This window comes from Odontesthes bonariensis, chromosome 7 (genome assembly GCF_027942865.1).
Source record: "Odontesthes bonariensis isolate fOdoBon6 chromosome 7, fOdoBon6.hap1, whole genome shotgun sequence".
NCBI lineage: Eukaryota > Metazoa > Chordata > Actinopteri > Atheriniformes > Atherinopsidae > Odontesthes > Odontesthes bonariensis.
Genome location: NC_134512.1, coordinates 7710940 through 7730039, shown reverse-complemented (window position 1 = coordinate 7730039; position 19100 = coordinate 7710940). Strand labels below are relative to the sequence as shown.

The 19100-nt window shown below is 41.3% G+C and overlaps 1 protein-coding gene across 1 annotated transcript; it reads right to left on the bottom strand.

Moving 5' to 3' along the window:
* Positions 1 to 1889: 1889 nt before the first annotated feature.
* LOC142384560 (uncharacterized) lies at positions 1890 to 8716 on the bottom strand. Its single transcript, XM_075470861.1, has 12 exons — positions 8700 to 8716; positions 8366 to 8566; positions 8147 to 8264; positions 7657 to 7747; positions 7444 to 7577; positions 7134 to 7350; positions 6728 to 6853; positions 6531 to 6645; positions 6292 to 6442; positions 6083 to 6196; positions 4578 to 4647; positions 1890 to 4474 (listed from the first exon to the last, which is right to left on the bottom strand). The coding sequence occupies exons 1-12, from the start codon at positions 8714 to 8716 to the stop codon at positions 2199 to 2201; spliced, it is 3630 nt and encodes a 1209-aa protein (XP_075326976.1). The 3' UTR covers positions 1890 to 2198.
* Positions 8717 to 19100: the final 10384 nt, after the last annotated feature.

Here is a 19100-nt window from a genome sequence, read left to right as displayed (position 1 = left end):
CATTGGCAGCTCTAAGCTCCAACCAGTGACACCAACGGAGGCGCTCCTGACCCCAAGGCTCGAGATGCTGACGGAAAAAGCTCTCAGAAACTGTAGACACCATAGAGCCAGTGTCTACCAGACAAGGAACCCTCACGCTGCCCATGTTCACCTCCAAATGGGGACAAGATGAAATCAACTCAGAACTGTCCACATTACGTGAAGCAACTTGTGAACCAGTAACGGCCCCACCCAAACTGTGGCTCTGCAGTTCGGTGGGCACTAGTTTTCCGACGTTGGAGAACGAGGATGCCGACCAGCATTCAAAGGGGCTCGTGAAGTGAATTGTGAGCGGGATGGGACACGCACCCTGTCACACTTGTGTGCAAAATGCCCAGGCTGATTGCAACTTGCAACGTCGGCATATTAAGGGTCCAGACCGTGGTGGACGACGGTACTGATGGGAGCTCTGCAGCTGAGCAATGCTTCCCATAAGCTGGTTAAGCCGCCCTTGCTGACGCTCCAACATGGCCCGCATCTCAGAAATGGATGAATCAGCAGCCTGGATGCCACCATGAACGCCATACTGGACACCATAACCTGAGGGGACTGATTGACTACGACCTCTTGCCCCGCCAGGCGAACCCTCACGCTCCCAGCGGATTGCCTCGGCCCTCACTTCCAGCAATGTACAGTCAGGATGGCCACGCAAGTACTGCTTCAATTCATGGCGCAAAGAGCTATTGACAACATGCTCAACAAACTGGTCTCTCCAGCATGCCAGCAGGAGCACACTGCTTCACCCTCTCCATGAGGCCCATCAAAGCAAGGGAGAACTCCTGAAGAGTTTCTCCATCTTGCTGTCTCCTGGAGAAGAAAGCCTGCTGCAGTGAAACATAAGACTCCGCACACCCATACAGCTCCTGTAGAATGGCAAATACTCTGGCAGGGTCCTCCCTCTCAGCGGCAGTGCGATATTTAATCTCATTCTTAGCCTCTCCATCTAGGTGGTCAAACAGAAAAAACGCCTGGTCAGACCGGGACAGATGCCGAGCCCTCATACTGGCCTGCACCTCCTCCATCCACTCACTCAATCCTATGCCGACCCTTCCCCTAAAGATGGAACACTTCCTATCCCTAGGTACAAAGATTAGTCTCCCTTATAGGGAGACCAGAAGTGGAAGGGGCCACAGGTGGTGCTGAAGAGGTTGACGGTACTATATTAGGGCCAGCCTGGCTCTGTCGCAGCTGCTCATTATCGGCTTTCAACTGCGCAATCAGCTCTCTCAGCTCGAACACTTCCTCCTCCATGATTACTACAAACTACACTACAGGTGATTACTATGGAGGACTGGAAATGCAAGAGCCAACCTTATACTGGATACCTCACAAAAGGGCTCCTGAAGATCCACACGGAGCTACTGCTGCTTTGCCTCCAACTGCTCCAATTCTGCATATACAAAAATAGAAAATTAGAAGACACAATACCAGATAAAAACCAGAAAAAGGAAAAATAAAGAACACACATCTCAGCTGGTGAAGAGTGGTCCTGCCGACAACGGCAAGTTTGTGGCGAGGAAGGGGAGGAACTAAATAAAACTAGTCTTAACTAAAGGGAAAACAAAGAAAACCAACAACGCCACCCTGGGAATTGCACCCAGAGAATTAGGTTACGATATTAAAGGCACACAGGTAGTCACTCAGGCAGGTTTGAGGTTTAAAATACAACTTTTATTAATTTATAAAAAAAAAGGGATTCACACAAAAGTAAAACTGAATAAATGCTGGGGCCAAGTGAGTGGAGAAGAACTAGTGTAAATAAGGGGCACTCCAAAATAAAGCAAAACCAACCAAAATCACCCATGTGCCAGACACAGCAAAACAAAACAGGAAAGGGGGGGGGGGGGGGGGGGGGCACCACCAAGACACCAGCACCAGCACTGTAGCCGCAACACACGTACACACACAAACAATGGAGGGGGGGCGAGAGAGAGCTCGGAATCCGCTGCTGGCGTTCACCAACACAGCAGCATACACAGGGGCAGGGAGCAGCACCTAAGCCGTCACCCTGTCAGGCCAAATGATCTGACCCGGAAGTGAGTCTGGTGACAATACAGAGGAAGAACCTGTGGGAGGACCGGCGCTTTTATAATCGCCACCATTGATTGGCTGCAATCAGCACTCATGGCAAGCAGCTGTAACAACATAGAGCAGCACGTCTATGCTGCTACAGGTGGGATAGTCATAGTTGGCGTTGTAGACGTTGTGGTAGTTGTAGGGGTAGTTGTAGTTGGTGTAATGGGTGTGGTTGTAGTCGTTGTGCTTGGGGTAGTTGTAGTTGGTGTGGTAGGTGTGGTTGTAATAGGTGTGGTTGGGGTAGTCGTAGCTGTTGTGGAAGCTGTTGTAGTTGTAGTTGGTGTGGTAGTTGTGGTTGTAGTCGTTGTGGTTGGGATAGTCGTAGTTAGTGTGGAAGGCGTTGTAGACGTTGTGGTAGTTGTAGGGGTAGTTGTAGTTGTTGCGGTAGTTGGTGTGGTTGTAGGCTTTGTGGATGTTGTTGGTGTAGTTGTAGTTGGACTAGTCGTTGGTGTGGTAGGTGTGGTTGTAGTCGCTGTGCTTGGGGTAGTCGTAGTTGGTGTGTTAGCTGTGGTTGTACCCTTTGTGGTCGTTGTAAGAGTAGTCGTAGTTGGTGTAGTAGGTGGGGTTGGAGTAGTCGTAGTTGTTGTGGAAGGTGTGGCTGTAGGTTTTGTGGATGTTGTTGGTGTAGTTGTAGTTGGACTAGTCGTTGGTGTGGTAGGTGTGGTCTTAGTCGTTGTGCTTGGGGTAGTCGTAGTTTGTGTGGTAGGTGTGGTTGTACCCTTTGTGGTCGTTGTAGGGGTTGTAGTAGTGAGTGTAGTAGATTTGGTTGGGGTAGTCGTAGCTGTTGTGGAAGGTGTTATAGCCATTGTGGTAGTTGTTGGTGTGGTAGTTGTGGTTGGGATATTCGTAGTTAGTGACGAAGGCGTTGTGGACGTTGTGATACTTGTAGGGATAGTAGGTGTGGTTGGGGTAGTTGTAGCTGTTGTGGAAGGTGTTGTAGCTGTTGTGGTAGTTGTTGATGTTGTTGGTGTAGTTGTAGTTGGTGTGGTAGTTGGTGTGGTTGTAGGCTTTGTGGATTTTGTTGGTGTATTTGTAGTTTGATTAGTCGTTGGTGTGGTAGGTGTGGTTGTAATCGTTGTGCTTGGGGTAGTCGTAATTGGTGTGGTAGGTGTGGTTGTACCATTTGTGGTTGTTTTAGTTGGTGTAGTAGGTGTTGTTGTAGTAGATGTGGTTGGGGTAATCATAGCTGTTGTGGAAGGTGTTTTAGCTGTTGTGGTAGTTGTTGGTGTTGTTGGTGTAGTTGTAGTTGGTGTGGTAGTTGTGGTTGTGGTAGTCGTAGTTAGTGTGGTAGGTGTGGTTGTACCCTTTGTGGTTGTTGTAGGGGTTGTCGTAGTGAGTGTAGTAGGTGTTGTTGTAGTAGGTGTGGTTGGGGTAGTCGTAGCTGTTGTGGAAGGTGTTGTAGCCGTTGTGGTAGTTGTTGGTGCAGTTGTAGTTGGTGTGGTAGTTGTGATTGTAGTCGTTGTGTTCAGGATAGTCGTAGTTAGTGTAGAAGGCGTTGTAGACGTTGTGGTAGTTGTAGGGGTAATTGGTGTGGTTGTAGGCTTTGTGGATGTTGTTGGTGTAGTTCTAGTTGGACTAGTCGTTGGTGTGATAGGTGTCGTTGTAGTCGTTGTGCTTGGGGTAGTCGTAGTTGGTGCATTAGGTGTGGCTGTACCCTTTGTGGTCGTTGTAGAGGTAGTTGTAGTTGGTGTAGTAGGTGGGGTTGGAGTAGTCGTAGTTGTTGTGGAAGATGTGGTTGTAGGTTTTGTGGATGTTGTTGGTGTAGTTGTAGTTGGACTAGTCGTTGGTCTGGTAGGTGAGGTTGTAGTAGGTGTGGTTGGGGTAGTCGTACATGTTGTGGAAGGTTTTGTAGCTGTTGTGGTAGTTGGTGTGGTTGTAGGCTTTGTGGATGTTTCTGGTGTAGTTGTAGTTTGATTAGTCATTTGTGTGGTAGGTGTGGTTGTATTCGTTGTGTTTGGGGTAGTCGTAGTTGTTGTGGTAGGTGTGGTTGTACCCTTTGTGGTTGTTGTAAGGGTTGTTGTAGTTAGTGTAGTAGGTGTTGTTGTAGTAGGTGTGGTTGGGGTAGTCGTAGTTGTTGTGGAAGGTGTTGTAGTTGTAGGGGTAGTTGTAGTTGGTGTAATGGGTGTGGTTGTAGACGTTGTGGTTGTGGTAGTCATAGTTGATGTGGTAGGTGTGGTTGTACCCTTTGTGGTCGTCGTAGGGGTTGTCGTAGTTGTTGTAGTAGGTGTGGTTGGGGTAGTCGTAATTGTTGTGGAAGGTGTTCTAGCCGTTGTGGTAGTTGTAGTTGGTGTAATCGGCAACCCAAAACTGGTCTGGAGCAAGATATGGAAGGATGAAGCCTCGAAAATGCTGATGTCGCCTAAGAATAAAGAGAAATGCAAAATGAGAAAGATCATTTTCTGAACTCACAAGCTAAGAAAAAAAAAAACGTTGAAATCAGAGTTGCTTATTGTTTCACACACCTGAGTGGTACGGCAAGCTGATAGATTGCATATTCTGCTTAACTGTGCCATCATGAGAGAACATTAACACCTGAACAAACACAGAATTAGTCAATAGAGTGTTGCAGGCATCAGTGATACTGTTTAACAAACAGGGTTGGGGAGTAACGGATTACATATAACGGCGTTACGGTAAAAGGATACAAAATAAAAGTAACTGTAATCCGTTACAGTACAAGCAAAAACGATGTACTCAGATTACAGTTACATTCAGTGAGAATGGGGGTTACTTAACAGGATTACAATTTGTGAGAGGTTGCAGTGACAGAAGTACAGAGCGGCAGGGTCGGACTGGGGAAAAAAATCGCCCCTGGCAATTTTCCCCGGGACCAGCCGCCCCCCCCCCCCCTCAGTATTAATTAGTATCTCCAATCTAATTAAATAAAAATAAAAAAAACGAGCACAGACCGCTCATACAGTCAATGGCATGTACCCATAGAAAAAATACACACTCACACACACATCACACAACCTGACTATCGACTGCTAACAACCATGATCAGTAACCCACACAAACCCAGACACATAATGGCTCGGCGGCCAGCAATCGGATAAACCAATGAAGTGAATCAATCCTGTGAAAGAATGAAAACAAGTGAATGAAACCTGCACTCACCCATTATGAAGTTAACTCTGACAGCCCCATAATCTTGCCCCTGCTCAGCCAACTCCTTGACGTCGGGTATGGTTGGTAACGTTACGGCAGCTAGCATTAGCAACGAGGCTGCTAGGCTTGCTAAATCGGTAAGCATTAAGCATCAAGGCTACTGAAGAAAACTAGTCTTTTTAGCTACGTTATATTATCATCTTTCTTCTCGGCTATAAGTTAACCTTTGTTTACGGCCAGTCACTGGCCCTAACCTGACGCGCTAGCTGTCAAATCACCTGGAAGTTTTCACCGGAAGTACTGGCGCACACACAAGCAAGGGTGTGCAAAGAAAAATAAAATGTGATGTAAAAGTCTTACTTTGCTTATTTATTACTAAAGTAGAGCACTTCATTGTCATTGCACATGTATTAATGAAATGCAGTTTGGCATCTTATCAAGTGTAACGCGTGCAGATTGTATAGCATGCAGTATTTAGAGATAAAATGCAGTTATTTACAGCTAGTGTAAGGAAAGATGGTTAATAGATATGTGCAGAATAGATCAATTACCTAGGGAAATGCATGTATGTGCAGAGAATGTATAGTGTAGTTATGGCAGTACAATGAAAAGAAAAATAGCATGGTATAAATAAATGTGATAAATACAGATGGAATCATACATATAATATGCAGATTATCCTATACCATAAATAGGTAAAAGTAATCCAAAAGTAATTAGTTACATTACTTTTTGTAAGTAATCCAAAAAGTTACACTATAATTACATTTTAAACAAGGTAACTTGTAACTGTAACGGATTACATTTTTGAAGTAACTTACCCAACACTGTTAACAAATTACTATAGTGTTTAACTCACATTGTTTCTGTCATTGTTCAGCAGGATTTTAAGGGTCTTCAGACAAGTGTCAAACTGCTGGTGTGCACATGGCATCAACTGGACCAGGATGGTAAACTTTGGACTTACACTGTCCTAAAATGTACATTGTAAGAGCACAAATAATTATTTTTAAATCAGATGATTGTATACTGAACTTTTTGCCACTGAACTGTACATAGCTTATTCACCTTGCTTTCCACTTTTGCCAGTGTGTAATAACAGTCTCCATGAAAGGTGTAAGTTTTCCCATCAAAGGTGGTGACATGTGAACCCTCTTCAACTGCACACGTAGCAGGTGTTTCAAGACTCATACAATCCCATCTCCCCTTCAAACATGTACTGAAAAGAAAAAAAAAATAATGTTATAAAACACACCAGCTTACTACTTATGAAACACTCTGTTTACACTGTGAAATGCTTGACTTACCATTCTTCTTGGCCCTGTCGGTACATCTCTGAAGAGTTATAGATTTTGTGATGCTTGCACTGACATTCTGGCTTAGCAATGCACCCTCTCATGGAAATATCATCAAACACAGTTCCTGAAGAGGAAGGTTTTACTCTAATTAATTACTGTGAACTATAGGTGGTATTATTTGTGATTCACAAGACAAGAGAACAAACCAGGTGGACAGAAGCAGCCGTCCATTTTGTGGTCTTCACACAGTGAACTTGTGTCCTGAAGTGTGCAAGTATCCATGCAAGGTGAACCACTCTCTTCATAAACCATGCTGTACGGACACTCCTTAGCTGTAAGAATAACCAGTATGATAGTATTAAAAATAAGTGGATTTAAGTGAATTATTTAACAGTATATCAAGCATGAAAAGTGCTCATATCTGACTTTTCTTTATGCAGATTTAAATGTGTATTTTTTTGTTTCACTTACTTACTTTTGTTTTAGCTCTCTTTCTTTGCTGAGGTGCTTTTTGATGACATCATCATGATATCATCTCCACACCATGTATATCATATCAATGTGATACCCAACGAGAGAAAAACCACTACAGAAAACTAGAGAGAATCTTACCACAGAACTGAGCTGTCCTCCAGTTGGGAGGCTGTCCTCCTGCATGGGAACACTGTCGAGAGAACTCCGACAGTGTACTGCAGACACAGAAGTCATTTGTACTGTTGTCACAGCAACACATGTCCTGCGCACAAGCCTTGATGTAAGCTTCAGGGTCAATCAGTTTGGTGCAAGAGCTCCAGGACTCTGAATGAAGCATTTTGTCACAGGTGGTTTCCTAAAAAAGGATTACGGGAAGGGAAACAGAGGCATGTTATTACGTTACTAGTAATCACAACTTCACTATTGAAAAACTGGATGATAAACTCACAAACTCTTTGCAAGAATCCAGCACATTCACAGCCTCCATTGATTCATCTTCCTCTTCGAACGGATCCTCACAATCATCATTAGGACAATGGGCTTTTTGTTTGTTTCCAAACTCAATTGGGCTGATTTTGCGACCTGTTTATAATCAATTCATATTGTCAGAGGCTAGATTACTGAAGAAATGAATCATTACAAAATGATTAAGCACACATACCATCATGAATTAACTCATTGTAGACTGCATCCCCATTGAAGTCTCCACAAAGTCCACAAGTGCGGTTTGCATAGTCATTATCAATTTCAACCTTAAACACAGAGCAAAGGAGTCTTAAAACTATTTTAACAAAACATTTTACACCTATGGGATATTTAAAAGGCAAGCACATCATAAATGCATGTATTACAATCTCCTCATAAAATACTAAATATTTTCAATGGTGACCTGAAGTAATGACAAATGATTTGTTTGTTCTAGATAAAGAAAATTAACTGAAGAATCGTCACCAATATTTCATGAGAAATTTTAATTAAATCAAAAGCTTTTCACAAACATACAATTTAAGAATGCAACTCTATCACAAGAGATTTCCAGTTATGTCGTTATAAAAGAAAATTAAGTTCCAACTTCAGACAATATGAAGAATCATCATAAATCAGTCTAAAGGATTTCTCCATCACTATTGTCGTTAATTTTTTGTATGAACCTTTGTGTTTTTACCATGACTGTTCCACATGACTGTTATTCCAACTTTGGACAGGAGCTTGATGCAAATGGCATTTTTCTCCACCTGTACCCCTCCTTTGTGGAATGGCAGTTTGACACTGGTTAAAAATGAATAAAAATAGTATTTTTTTTAACAGTGATGAACCAATGTCAGAATTGTTTCCACCTGAGATATGTTATTGTTTTTTTTTTTACTTACTGCTCATCGTTGACGGTAACCAGACTCTTGTTGAGGTGGAATGAACGGTCATTGATGGTAACCACCACATAACTGACTGTAGGGTTTCCATCATTTCCTTTCCTCTTCGTGTGCACTGAAAACTCCTGATAGGACTCATGGCAGTCAGAGACCAGGTTGTATTCACACGTACCAGGAAACTGGTGCTGACATGGTTGCGAACTGTGAAGCAGAAAAGAGAAGAAAAAAAACAACTTTGCATCATAAACATTTTTTCACCTGTAGAGACTTCAAAATATGAACAGTGATAATTAATATTTCTTGAACATTATTTGGAAGTCAGTACACTACTGACTTGGAGACGGTGGACATACATAAGTTCCACACAATCACAGAGAAAAACTAAAAGTTTGGGAGAATCTAAAACATTTCTTACCCCGTTTGGCTTGGATATCAGCAGCAAAAGCAAAGAAACACAACCACACAACACTCCACTTCATTGTGGTACAGTGGGTTTGTTCTCCTAGAAGCAGATGATCATGAGAGAGACATGAGCCAGGCTTTATATTTGTCATTATTTTTGCTCCCACCCTTTGCTACAGCACAGGCGTGGAATATTTGACCTGAACGGACATTTGATACTTGTCACACTGTGATTAGTAATACACTGTATTTACCCATTGTACTGTATTGTATTGCACTGTATTTACTCTTCATTAAACAAGCAGTTCTGAAATGCGCTTTAAGATTATATGGCAATGCTGATGTCTTCATTGGTGCTAGGTTTACAAGTAATAACTAACATGAATGCTTTTGGACTGTGGGAGGAAGCCAGAGTACAAAGAGACAATCCCCGTGTGCATGGGGACAACATGCAAACTCCACACAGATGGGTTGAGGCCTGAACCAAGAACCCTCTTGCTGTGAGGTGACAGTGCTAATCACCACACTGCCATGCAGCCTACCTAAACAGGACACCTATCAAACTTAAGAATAAAATCATTGCATAAGGGTTAGTGTCCTTGTGAACATTTTTTAATGAACTAACCATTTAAATTTTTAAAGGAGACATGCCTTTTTACGTGGCCATACAACATTCTGTCTTCAGGAAATATGTGACAAGCGTTGATCAAAATATCACAGAAAAAATAGTGCAACATATGACTGTGGCCTGGGTTTGCAAAGCCTTTTAATTGCATTAAAAAAAACTACTGTTGGGATTCACTTCATTTCCACATTTTCACCACAGGTTTTCCAGAAACTGGGCTCTTTAGGAGTCTTTTCCTCAACTACTTTGTTTTCAACCACAGGCACCAGGCACTAAACAGTGTTCTGGGAAGGACATTTCAGCCCTATATAGGACAGTGGTAGTAATTTTTAGGCTCCCAGCTTGTAGCCTGGACATTTCTGATTGGTCAAGTACTTCTAGTATTTTATGTCCTCCTTTCTGTCTCAGTCATTTTAGGTTTAATGCTCACAAAAGCTCATAAAATCTATTAACATTAAGTTACTGTTAACAGTAACTGCAATAATATTTACTGTTTGTAAACACAAAATTCAATACCAAGAGAGCTTACGTTGTGACAAGAAAGCAAGAAAACAATAATCTCTGATAGCCTCGTAGCAGTTATGCTCTCTAGAGCACACAATAGCAACACCCAAAAGTTGATTTAAGTTTGGAACATGGACAGACTTATACCTAATATAGTAGAATCAGACTTTCTGGATTTACTAGTTTCACTCAGTGTGCCAGTGCTGATTCTCTGTCGAGGACAGCATCTACCCTGAACCCCAGACCTCAGTGAAAATGCATTTGACCCAGGGTTGACAAATTCTTATAACTCCTGGAAAAAAAAGTCCCAAGCCATTGAAGTTCTGGGTCCTGATGATCAAAATACACCTTTTCTTATTTCTAAAGAAAGTTTGTTCTGTTTCCTCAGTTTTTTGAAAAAGTATTTAAAATCCAGAATAGACCTCAAACATAGTAAAGGACTTCTGACTGCCTTAAAAAAAATTGTTGTACTTTGTGTTGTTTTGCAATGTTATTATTAGATGTTTTATCATAGCTTTGACACATGTCAGTGAGATTAATTTAATTACATCAAAGCTGTGCTGATTTTTGGTTCTGGTATATACATATATGTACTTTATGGTCACCACTGCGCTACTGGTCTTTTATTTTGTGCAAGAAACAAGCTGCAGCAGTATTGTCAGTAAATCACACCCACTGCACAGTAAGTTGTGCTTGTTTAGGTTGACAGCTACAGATATTGTTGAAATGACAAACCTTCATGTGTCCATAGATCAGTGCAAACTCAGTAGGTTACCTCACCCTTTCTTTTAGATTGAAGCCTCCCGCTTTGCCATACTTATAATCTTACCCTAGATTTAACTTTAAACTAAAGTTATCACTCACTTATTACTTTTACTTTAATTTTATTGTTTGTATAGATTAAGGCAAAAGAAATGTCACTGCAGACATTGAAGGACCTGAGCCGTCTCAGGAAGAAGAGACGGCTCTGGCCCCTCCTGTACACAGCCATTGAAGGACTCCACAAGGTCCTTGTACTCCTCTTCTGTCCACTGTGAAAACATGCCACATATGGTATAGATATGGTATATTGTATGAATATCAGAAAAAAGAACCAAGAGTTCTTTATCTTAGTGTATTTATTGACTTATCTCATAGGGCTCAAGATGTGAAACGTGTGTTTCTATAGAGTCTATAGATTATAGGCCACAATGTAATTAATTGTCAGAATAAACTTTTGGTACAATACTTGATAATTGTTTAAGATTTAAAAATATAATTGAAATTATGAACATTTTTGCCTTCATAGCGCATTTCCTTTATGGTGATGCACAGTTGCCTAACTCTCTTCATCAATATATATACTGTAACATCAGCTGTTAGAAGAATAAATATGACGTCTGTATTGGAGACAGAACCTTCCCATAAAACATGTCAAGCTGACACCATCAACGTTTTGTGTGCTGTAACAGCACACTAATGCAAACAGAAACTATTGGTTCAACGCATTTCAAACAAAAAGCCTTGTTAGCACAGAATCGCTGATATGTATGTTGGTGTGTGTAAAGGGAGTTTCCTAAAATATAGAGGCTCCTTGCCCACATAGTAAACTTGATGGGTATCTTTTTAAGTGTCTGAAATGTGAACAAAAAGTTGGACATCTAGTAATCAGAATATTCACAATATTCTGAGGGCGGTAGTTTTTCGCATTGTTATTTGGACATAAGATAGTTATTTATCTGTAGAACAAACGTTTACTTAAAATTTGTACTTATTATTTGCAAATGCAGCTATGTTAAAATAAAATTTTGTTTAAAGTCCTGTTTCAATGTGTATTAGACCCACACAAAAATAGGTGTTGGGTAATTCATTCACCACAAAGTTCTTGAAAAGTGGTAGAAAAGGGGGGAAGAAACTCAGTTCTAGAAATTTAAACAAACATAATAAAGATTGCTTAAATATAAATATAATATAATCAAACACAGAGGGAAGTTAAAAAAAAGATAGCATACACTTTTTGTCACATTTCTGTTTTACTATTATGTTAATGACTGAACTGTATTATGACACACTATTATTTATATTGCTCTCGTCATATGAATATATTTGCGGAGGATAAGGGGGTGTTAAATGATATTGTTTCAATATAGATAACATCTTCAACAGTCCTGGTTGTAATCAAAGGCAACTCGGAATTATTTGCCAAAATGTGTGTCCTCCTTGAATAAACACATTGCATGCTGTTACTGAGAAATGGACTTTCCTTCCTTCCCTGTCAAATGCCATGTTTGCCCTTGGAGGAGCTCTTCCCTGAGTAGTTAGTTGGGGGACATTCACAATAACTTCATATCGAGTAATCAAACTTTAGAAAACAGCATGTCAAGCTTTAAAAAAATCAATATGAGCTGCTATATGTGGGCCTGCATGATCATCCACACCTAGAGTGATCACCTCCAAACCCGCAGAACTGCTTTAGATAACAGAGTGCTCTAATCAACCATCGTTATAGTGCTTAATTTGTTATTAATTTATTTATTTCATTTACAAATTTCTCATGTGTCTCTATGTGTTAACTTTGTTCTATCTCTAGCAAACATGTTTTTGCTGTCAGAGACATCATAAAGAATCTGTGAGGACTGTCAGTGTCAGAGGCCGGTACAGTTGCTTTGTTTTCTTTAGCAACTCTTCTTATCAAGCAGCATGTTATTACAACACTTTATGAAATAGAGATCAGATTTTTTCCCTTAATATAGGCTTGACATTTTTTTTAATTTTCTTTTGACAACCTGTGATCCTTCTTTTTTAATTTCAGTTCGTGGGGGACAAAATGGTGTGTGTGATGAGCCTTAACCTTCACCATAGCCCTTAACTCGTTCCTGCGCGCCCCCCATTTTCAGGTTTTTTGCCAAAACGACATGCCCAAGTTGTAAACAGCACAGATCCCACATCTTTTGAGACTCAGAGATGTGTCTGGTATCATTGGAAAGGTAACACTCTCAGGAATATTATAAAAGTGTCTGTGTGATGCTGTGTCTTACTGACCCAGAGTGGGAGGGGTTAGAATGATGGGGTTGTTTCCCCGTCAATATGTTTGCCTATACATTAAATTGGGTAAAGCCATTCAGGGACCTCTAGGCCTCTATAGACACAGCTAGGTCAGAGCCACATGTCTTGACTTCATGCAGTCCAAATTTGGAGTCAAAAGACCAAAAAATGAATTGTTCAGAGGTATTTTTCAACAGGTATGTCTATGCGTTTTCCTTAGTTCCTTTTTGGAGTCTCCAAAAGGACACTTGGTTACCAAAGCTGTATAACCAGAATCAAACACCTGTAAGTTGACAACCCCTTTGCCTACAAACAAAATTTTGGCCTCTAATGAAAGCTGACACCTTGGGGCTCCCTGCTTCTGTTTGTATGAGGATGTCAGTCAATCTGGAATAGAATGACAGAAGCATTATTACAATAACTACAGTATGATATAATATCTATCTATCTATCTATCTATCTATCTATCTATCTATCTGTCTTTATATTTTTCTATCTTTCAATCGCAAAACCAATAACAATCTCTTTGTGTGTTCTGATTCAATGCAACAATCTGTATGCATTTACATTACGCACGTTACGCACGTTACGCACGTTACGCACGTTACGCACGTTACGCACCACAAGTGCCATTTCCCCTATGGTCGATAACGCATGGATTTGTTTTGGCACATACAAGCTTGATAGTATAGTCCCATACACCGTTGGAAACCTTAGACTATTGGCAAAAAGGTTATCCACATGACTTCCATGGAAATTGCCATTGGCTGGAACTACTGTCATTCTAAGTATTGTTGTGGGTAGTGAAGACGATATTCTCAGCGTGTCCGCATTGGCTTTCAAGACGTGTACTCAGGCACGTGCACAGATAGACCCCTAGTGGTGCTCAAGCACCTGCCCTTTTGCCCTGGATGAGAAAAGTGCCCTTTCTGCTGTTGCCCAATTTTTTATAAATATAATAAAATAAAAATTACTTTTTCTGTCATCAATTCCCCCCAACTGTGTTTCGATATCTGACGGTGCATTTATTTGAGTTCTTGTGAGAATTTCGCCCCGACATGCACCGCGGCGCCCACAAGCCTCCCACGCGCCCCTCCCTCCTCCTCCTTCACTTACTGCCTACTGCGCGTGCAGTACTGAGCGTCAGGCTAAACGGCTGAAGCCAACTTCTTCTCTGACCTGGAGCATCAGACAGACAGGTAATGACAGTGCAATACCCCGACGTTGTTTGGTGATAAATTAACAACAACAATTAGCGCCGCTGAAAACATTACGTCGCAACTGGTCCGACGTTTGCTAAAAAACAAACAAAAAAAACCCTCACGAAATCCATGATTTAAAAGCCTTGCCCAGTTGTTTACTGACGTTTGTCATGTTTAATGAAGAGAGAGGGGAGAGAGGCAGGCAGACATTAATTATTTTAATTATTGAAAAGAAAGGTAGGTCTTAAGTTGAGCTACATGACAGTCTGGTGAGGTAATGTGGTAGGCTATTGAGAATGAGGAGTTGTCGTCATAGTACAGAGCCCCGCCCCTATCCGCCATGTTGGCAGAATGCTAGCGAGAAAACGCCATTCTCTCCGTACGTTTACATTGTATGCGTGTGTTTTCAAATCAGTAAGTTTAAACAGTGCGGAATTGCAAGAACATGCCTGGAAATCACTGCTGTGTGAAGAACTGTTCCAGTACCTCACATAATACGTTTGGGAAACATAGGAACAACGAAATACATTTTTTTCGGTTTGCTAAATGGATGCAGCATCAGGGAGAGCAGACGTCTGACCTGACGAGGCGACGCCGGATTGCCTGGCTGGCTGGACCTTACTTTCGATTGCACCCCTCCGTCGATGAGAGTGTGTTCTCTACATTTTCACTCGGGTACGTTATCTAAAAATCTCTTTATGTTGTTGTCTCTTAAAGCTACGAAGTTACTTTATGTTGTTGCAAACCCTGAAGTGCACCTGACGTTGCTGCCTAGCTAGCTAACTAGCGAACTGTTGCCTCTTCGAAAATGCTCAATTTGCAAACTGTTGCCTCTTCGAAAATTAATGTTAACTACCCCCTAATGTGGCTAATGTGTTAATGTGTACCCCTTCAGCCCTTTTGTCATACCATGAGCAGCATTACCCTCTCAGTCTGTATCTTTATTTTGCATGTGTTCTGTGATGGGTTTGCCATTGATTGCATAGATTTTTTTCATAAACTATTTATTCTGTTGTAGGTAAGCCATCATATGAGATGTTGGAGAACCACGCTGACTGGACAAATTCAGCTTTTTACATTCAACTGTACCTGTGCACATGCTGCTCAAATGTGAGGGTGAAAACCTAATGCCTTTAGATAAGATTGTCACTGTTTGCTGTGCCTTAACGAACATGTGCAAAAGTGTTGTTTGAGTTCATTCCTCATTGTTCATTACTTTTTAATTTGTTTGAAATAAATGTTTGAGTGCCTTGTTCATTTACCTTTTAATTTGTTTGAAATAAATGCTTGAAACAACTTGATATGGCTTAACAATGTTTATTAACAGAACAGGAAAAAAGAATAAGGGCGCAAGGTGCAGAATGCAATATACCTCTAGGAAAAGTTAACAGTGCAAAAGAACATGTGTGCATTCAGAATAAAAAGTATAAAAATTTCCAGCATGTAAACATTGACAACAAGCAATAATAAAATAATATTGTTACTAGTGCAAAAGAACAAAGAAACACTATTCAGCACAAGAAGAGCAAAACCATGGCGTGTCAGCGGAGGGTCTGTCCACAAGCCCCACACAACTGAAGTGATACCACTGGACTGGTAAGTGGAGGCTCAGAGTCTCCGTGAATGCAGGACCTGTAAAATAAATAAAGTGAAATAAACTAAACAGTAAAAAGCATTTATTTCAAGTTACAGTCTACACTTTAGACACATTGATAATGGCTGTAATCTAACCAGGACATGTACACCTTGCAATCACACATAAGTACCCTAGCCAACCCAGAACTGGTTTGTTCACTTTGCAGCCCCCAACACCCAACACAATAACCTGCTACAGTATGTGTCGTTGGGCTAAAATCAAATGACAACTAAATACCTAAACATAAGCTTTAGCATACATCAAAACATTGGAAACGTTTGTGTACATTGAACATCTCGTTAATCTAGTGTTTACAAAACAAGTCGCAGTTAATTACGTTGTCATTTTGGTCAAGAAGTGTCTCAATGCAATGTAATTACAACACACTAAAACGCATGACAAGAACCTTACCTTACCTTTACAACGCTGTTATCATCACCAGAGCCACCTGGAGGCTTGTAGATGGCCAAGTCCTGCACCCAGCCACAGCAGAAAGTCTCGTACGATTCCAAAGATTTGTGACTTTTAAACTCCTGCATAGTGTAGTAACTTACACCAAAGACAAGATAATTGACTATGTCCATATATGTGCACGGAGGTAACTGGTCCAGGTCTCTGTGCCATTCTGTTGCAGGGAGCTCGTAAGGATCAATATTTTGGATGCTGGACAGTTTCTCCAAATACCGCTGCTTTGCGCTTGTAATAAGCTTGTCCCTGTAAGGTCCCTTTTCTTTCGCCTTATCTCTCTCCATTGCTTTGCTTTCTTTCTTTCTTTTGTATTCGTCTCTGCCCTGCCGAAATGACAAATGCGGGAAGATATCCGTTAAGTTAATGGCGTTGCCCCTGGCAACCAATAGATTCTTCTGCCAACATGGCCGACCGGCCGACCGGAGTCACGTGACTCCTCATTCTCAATAGGCTATTATTAGTGTAATGCTGCTTATGCCTCAACTGTCAGAAAACAGTAAAAACATGGGTGTGTACAGTGTTGTCAGCTTTAGAGAGATATGTAATGTCTTGATTATTATGCACAACATTGATTTATGTCATTTAAAAAAAATTGCAGCATAATGCCAAGAAAAGAGAGACTACAAAAACAGAAGGACAGGGAAAAGCAGCAAGCAGCTCAGGGTAGCAGCTCTCTTTTATCTTGGATCAGGCCATCAACTATTAAAACAAATGAGGGAGAATCAGAAACCCTACCTGGTCGAGATGAGCCCACCACAGATGAGGAAAGACAGACAGAGTGTAGGACTGAGTTATGTTCAGGGGCAGCAACAGAAACAGTTTTGCCTGAGGAGATGTTTGAAGAAGAGGGTGAAGTGACCGCAGCTCCCTTTACATCACAGCAAGGGCATATGGAGGAAAGAGCTGTTGATGAAAGTGAGAATGCAATTTCAAAAATAGCCACCATGCCATATCCTACAGATCCGTCCCATGTTGAAGCATTTCACATCAGGTGCAATGAGAGTTACATTGCTATGTGCTGCAGTGTAGGGCCCTGTCAACCAGAAATGTTTTTTCCCAAAAATGCTGAGGGGCGGTCATTCCAAAAGCATTGGTTTTCTGGAAATGTGTGGCTGGAGTATTCCCCAAGTGCTGATTCAATGCATTGTTTCAGTTGTCGGCTTTTTCTACCTGAAGATAGATATAAAAGCAGAAAGGAATGGAGAAATGGGATCAGAAAATGGAATACTGCTCTTGAAAAAATTAAGCAGCACTCTGTCACAGAGGTCCACATGACAAGTGTAGCGTTATTGGTTACCAAATATAAGGATTTATGAGGGTTCTCACCGTCTCAAATAAGCCTTAAAAACCTCGAATTCAGGGCACCACCTACCGTTATCTTAACTTTAACTTACAGTCAGGTAGGAAAACTGTTAAAATCTTAAAATGGGTAGTCTCATTCTGATTCGTACGTTCTGTTTGAAGTGACAACCGACTTAGTAACTGTCCGTGACGCTCTTAAATGGATTAATACAAACATTTATTCAACATTGCACAGGTATATAGGTGTATAAACAATTGATAAGAGACAGAATATGGGTATTTTGCAATAGTTATAGGGAAACACAGTTGAAAGGGAGAGATGACTTAGCTAAACGGGAGGACTAGTGACCTGGGGTTAAAACGTTAATACTGAGTCTGGGCCTTCACACGGAGCTGCTATGGCTAATCACTTCGACCGGTTATTTCCTAGGGATCTCTGCACAACCATCACCTCCAGAGGAAGGATTCAGCACTCTGAGTTCAGCAGAGTTCCACTGCTCCAAAGATATCAGACTTTATGCACCTTACTTTTGCCGTAGAGTAGGTGGTTCTTTACAAGGTGAGCGTCAGTCCTTGGAGACCACGTTTCCTTGGTTACCAGCGGCTGGGCGTCGTTGTTGGAGACCACGTTTCCTTGGCGACCGGCTGGGTGACGTTGAGTCGGCTGTTCTTCTTGGGCCGGGCGGTGTGATTTAGCAAACACTCGCGTGTATCGGACCAGACTTTTATAAAAAAAAGGGAAGTCTAAAAAAGGGGAATTAATAGTTACGGAGTAAAATAGAGAGAGGACAGAAGAGTTGCGGGGAAAGGCAAGATTACAAGAGGTCAAAATTTGTAAGCATAAGCTGAGGGGACAAAGGGAGTGGTCAAGGCTTGGAGGACCACCGGGAGGTCCCAGAGTTGAGGATTTTGAGAGTAAACAGTAAGAGCGAGCTAAGAGGTGAGAGATGAGAGATATGAGAGCTATGAGAGATATGAGAGATCGAATCTCTGGTGCGCCTCGGGTTTTAAACTCGAGGTCACATGTCAGCTTTCGTCCAATCAGCGTTTCACTGACCCCCAACCCAAAAAGCTAAAAAGGGGGGTGGAACTGAGAACAAAAGGGAAAATTCTCTCTTTCAAACGCATTTACCTATGTTACACTGATTTATACAATATAATGTTCCTAACAGACAATAATGTCGCATAAAAGCAGGCATAAACACAAATATGAGCATGAAACAGTTATCAGCATACAATACTTCATATTATCATGACAAAAATGGTAATGACAACTTTGCTTGCTGTTAACTAGAATGATCTGCGGTTCCTTGAGTGATACCTGTGGGATTAACACCATTGGGTTATGCATTGTACATAATGAGAACATTAAAACATCCTTAGTTATGAGTGTCCTTGGCTATTAGGCTGACAGAGTGGAAAGTGTCCGTCATCTATGTCCACTGGGTGGTGCTGTGGTTCCATGGCAGAGTTTCTATTAAATCCAATATTCCATAACTTGGTAAATACTCCATGTAAAAGAATGGCGAATGTTTCAAAATGATCTGTAGATTTATGCAGTTCCGATTTTAA

Excerpts from the sequence above, each read along its gene's own strand:
- LOC142384560 (XM_075470861.1), bottom strand. Across the intron at positions 6,854-7,133 it reads GAGGACAGCTCAGTTCTGTG|CTAAGGAGTGTCCGTACAGC; the intron begins GTAAGATTCTCT and ends TTATTCTTACAG. Across the intron at positions 6,197-6,291 it reads TGGCAAAAGTGGAAAGCAAG|GACAGTGTAAGTCCAAAGTT; the intron begins GTGAATAAGCTA and ends TGTACATTTTAG.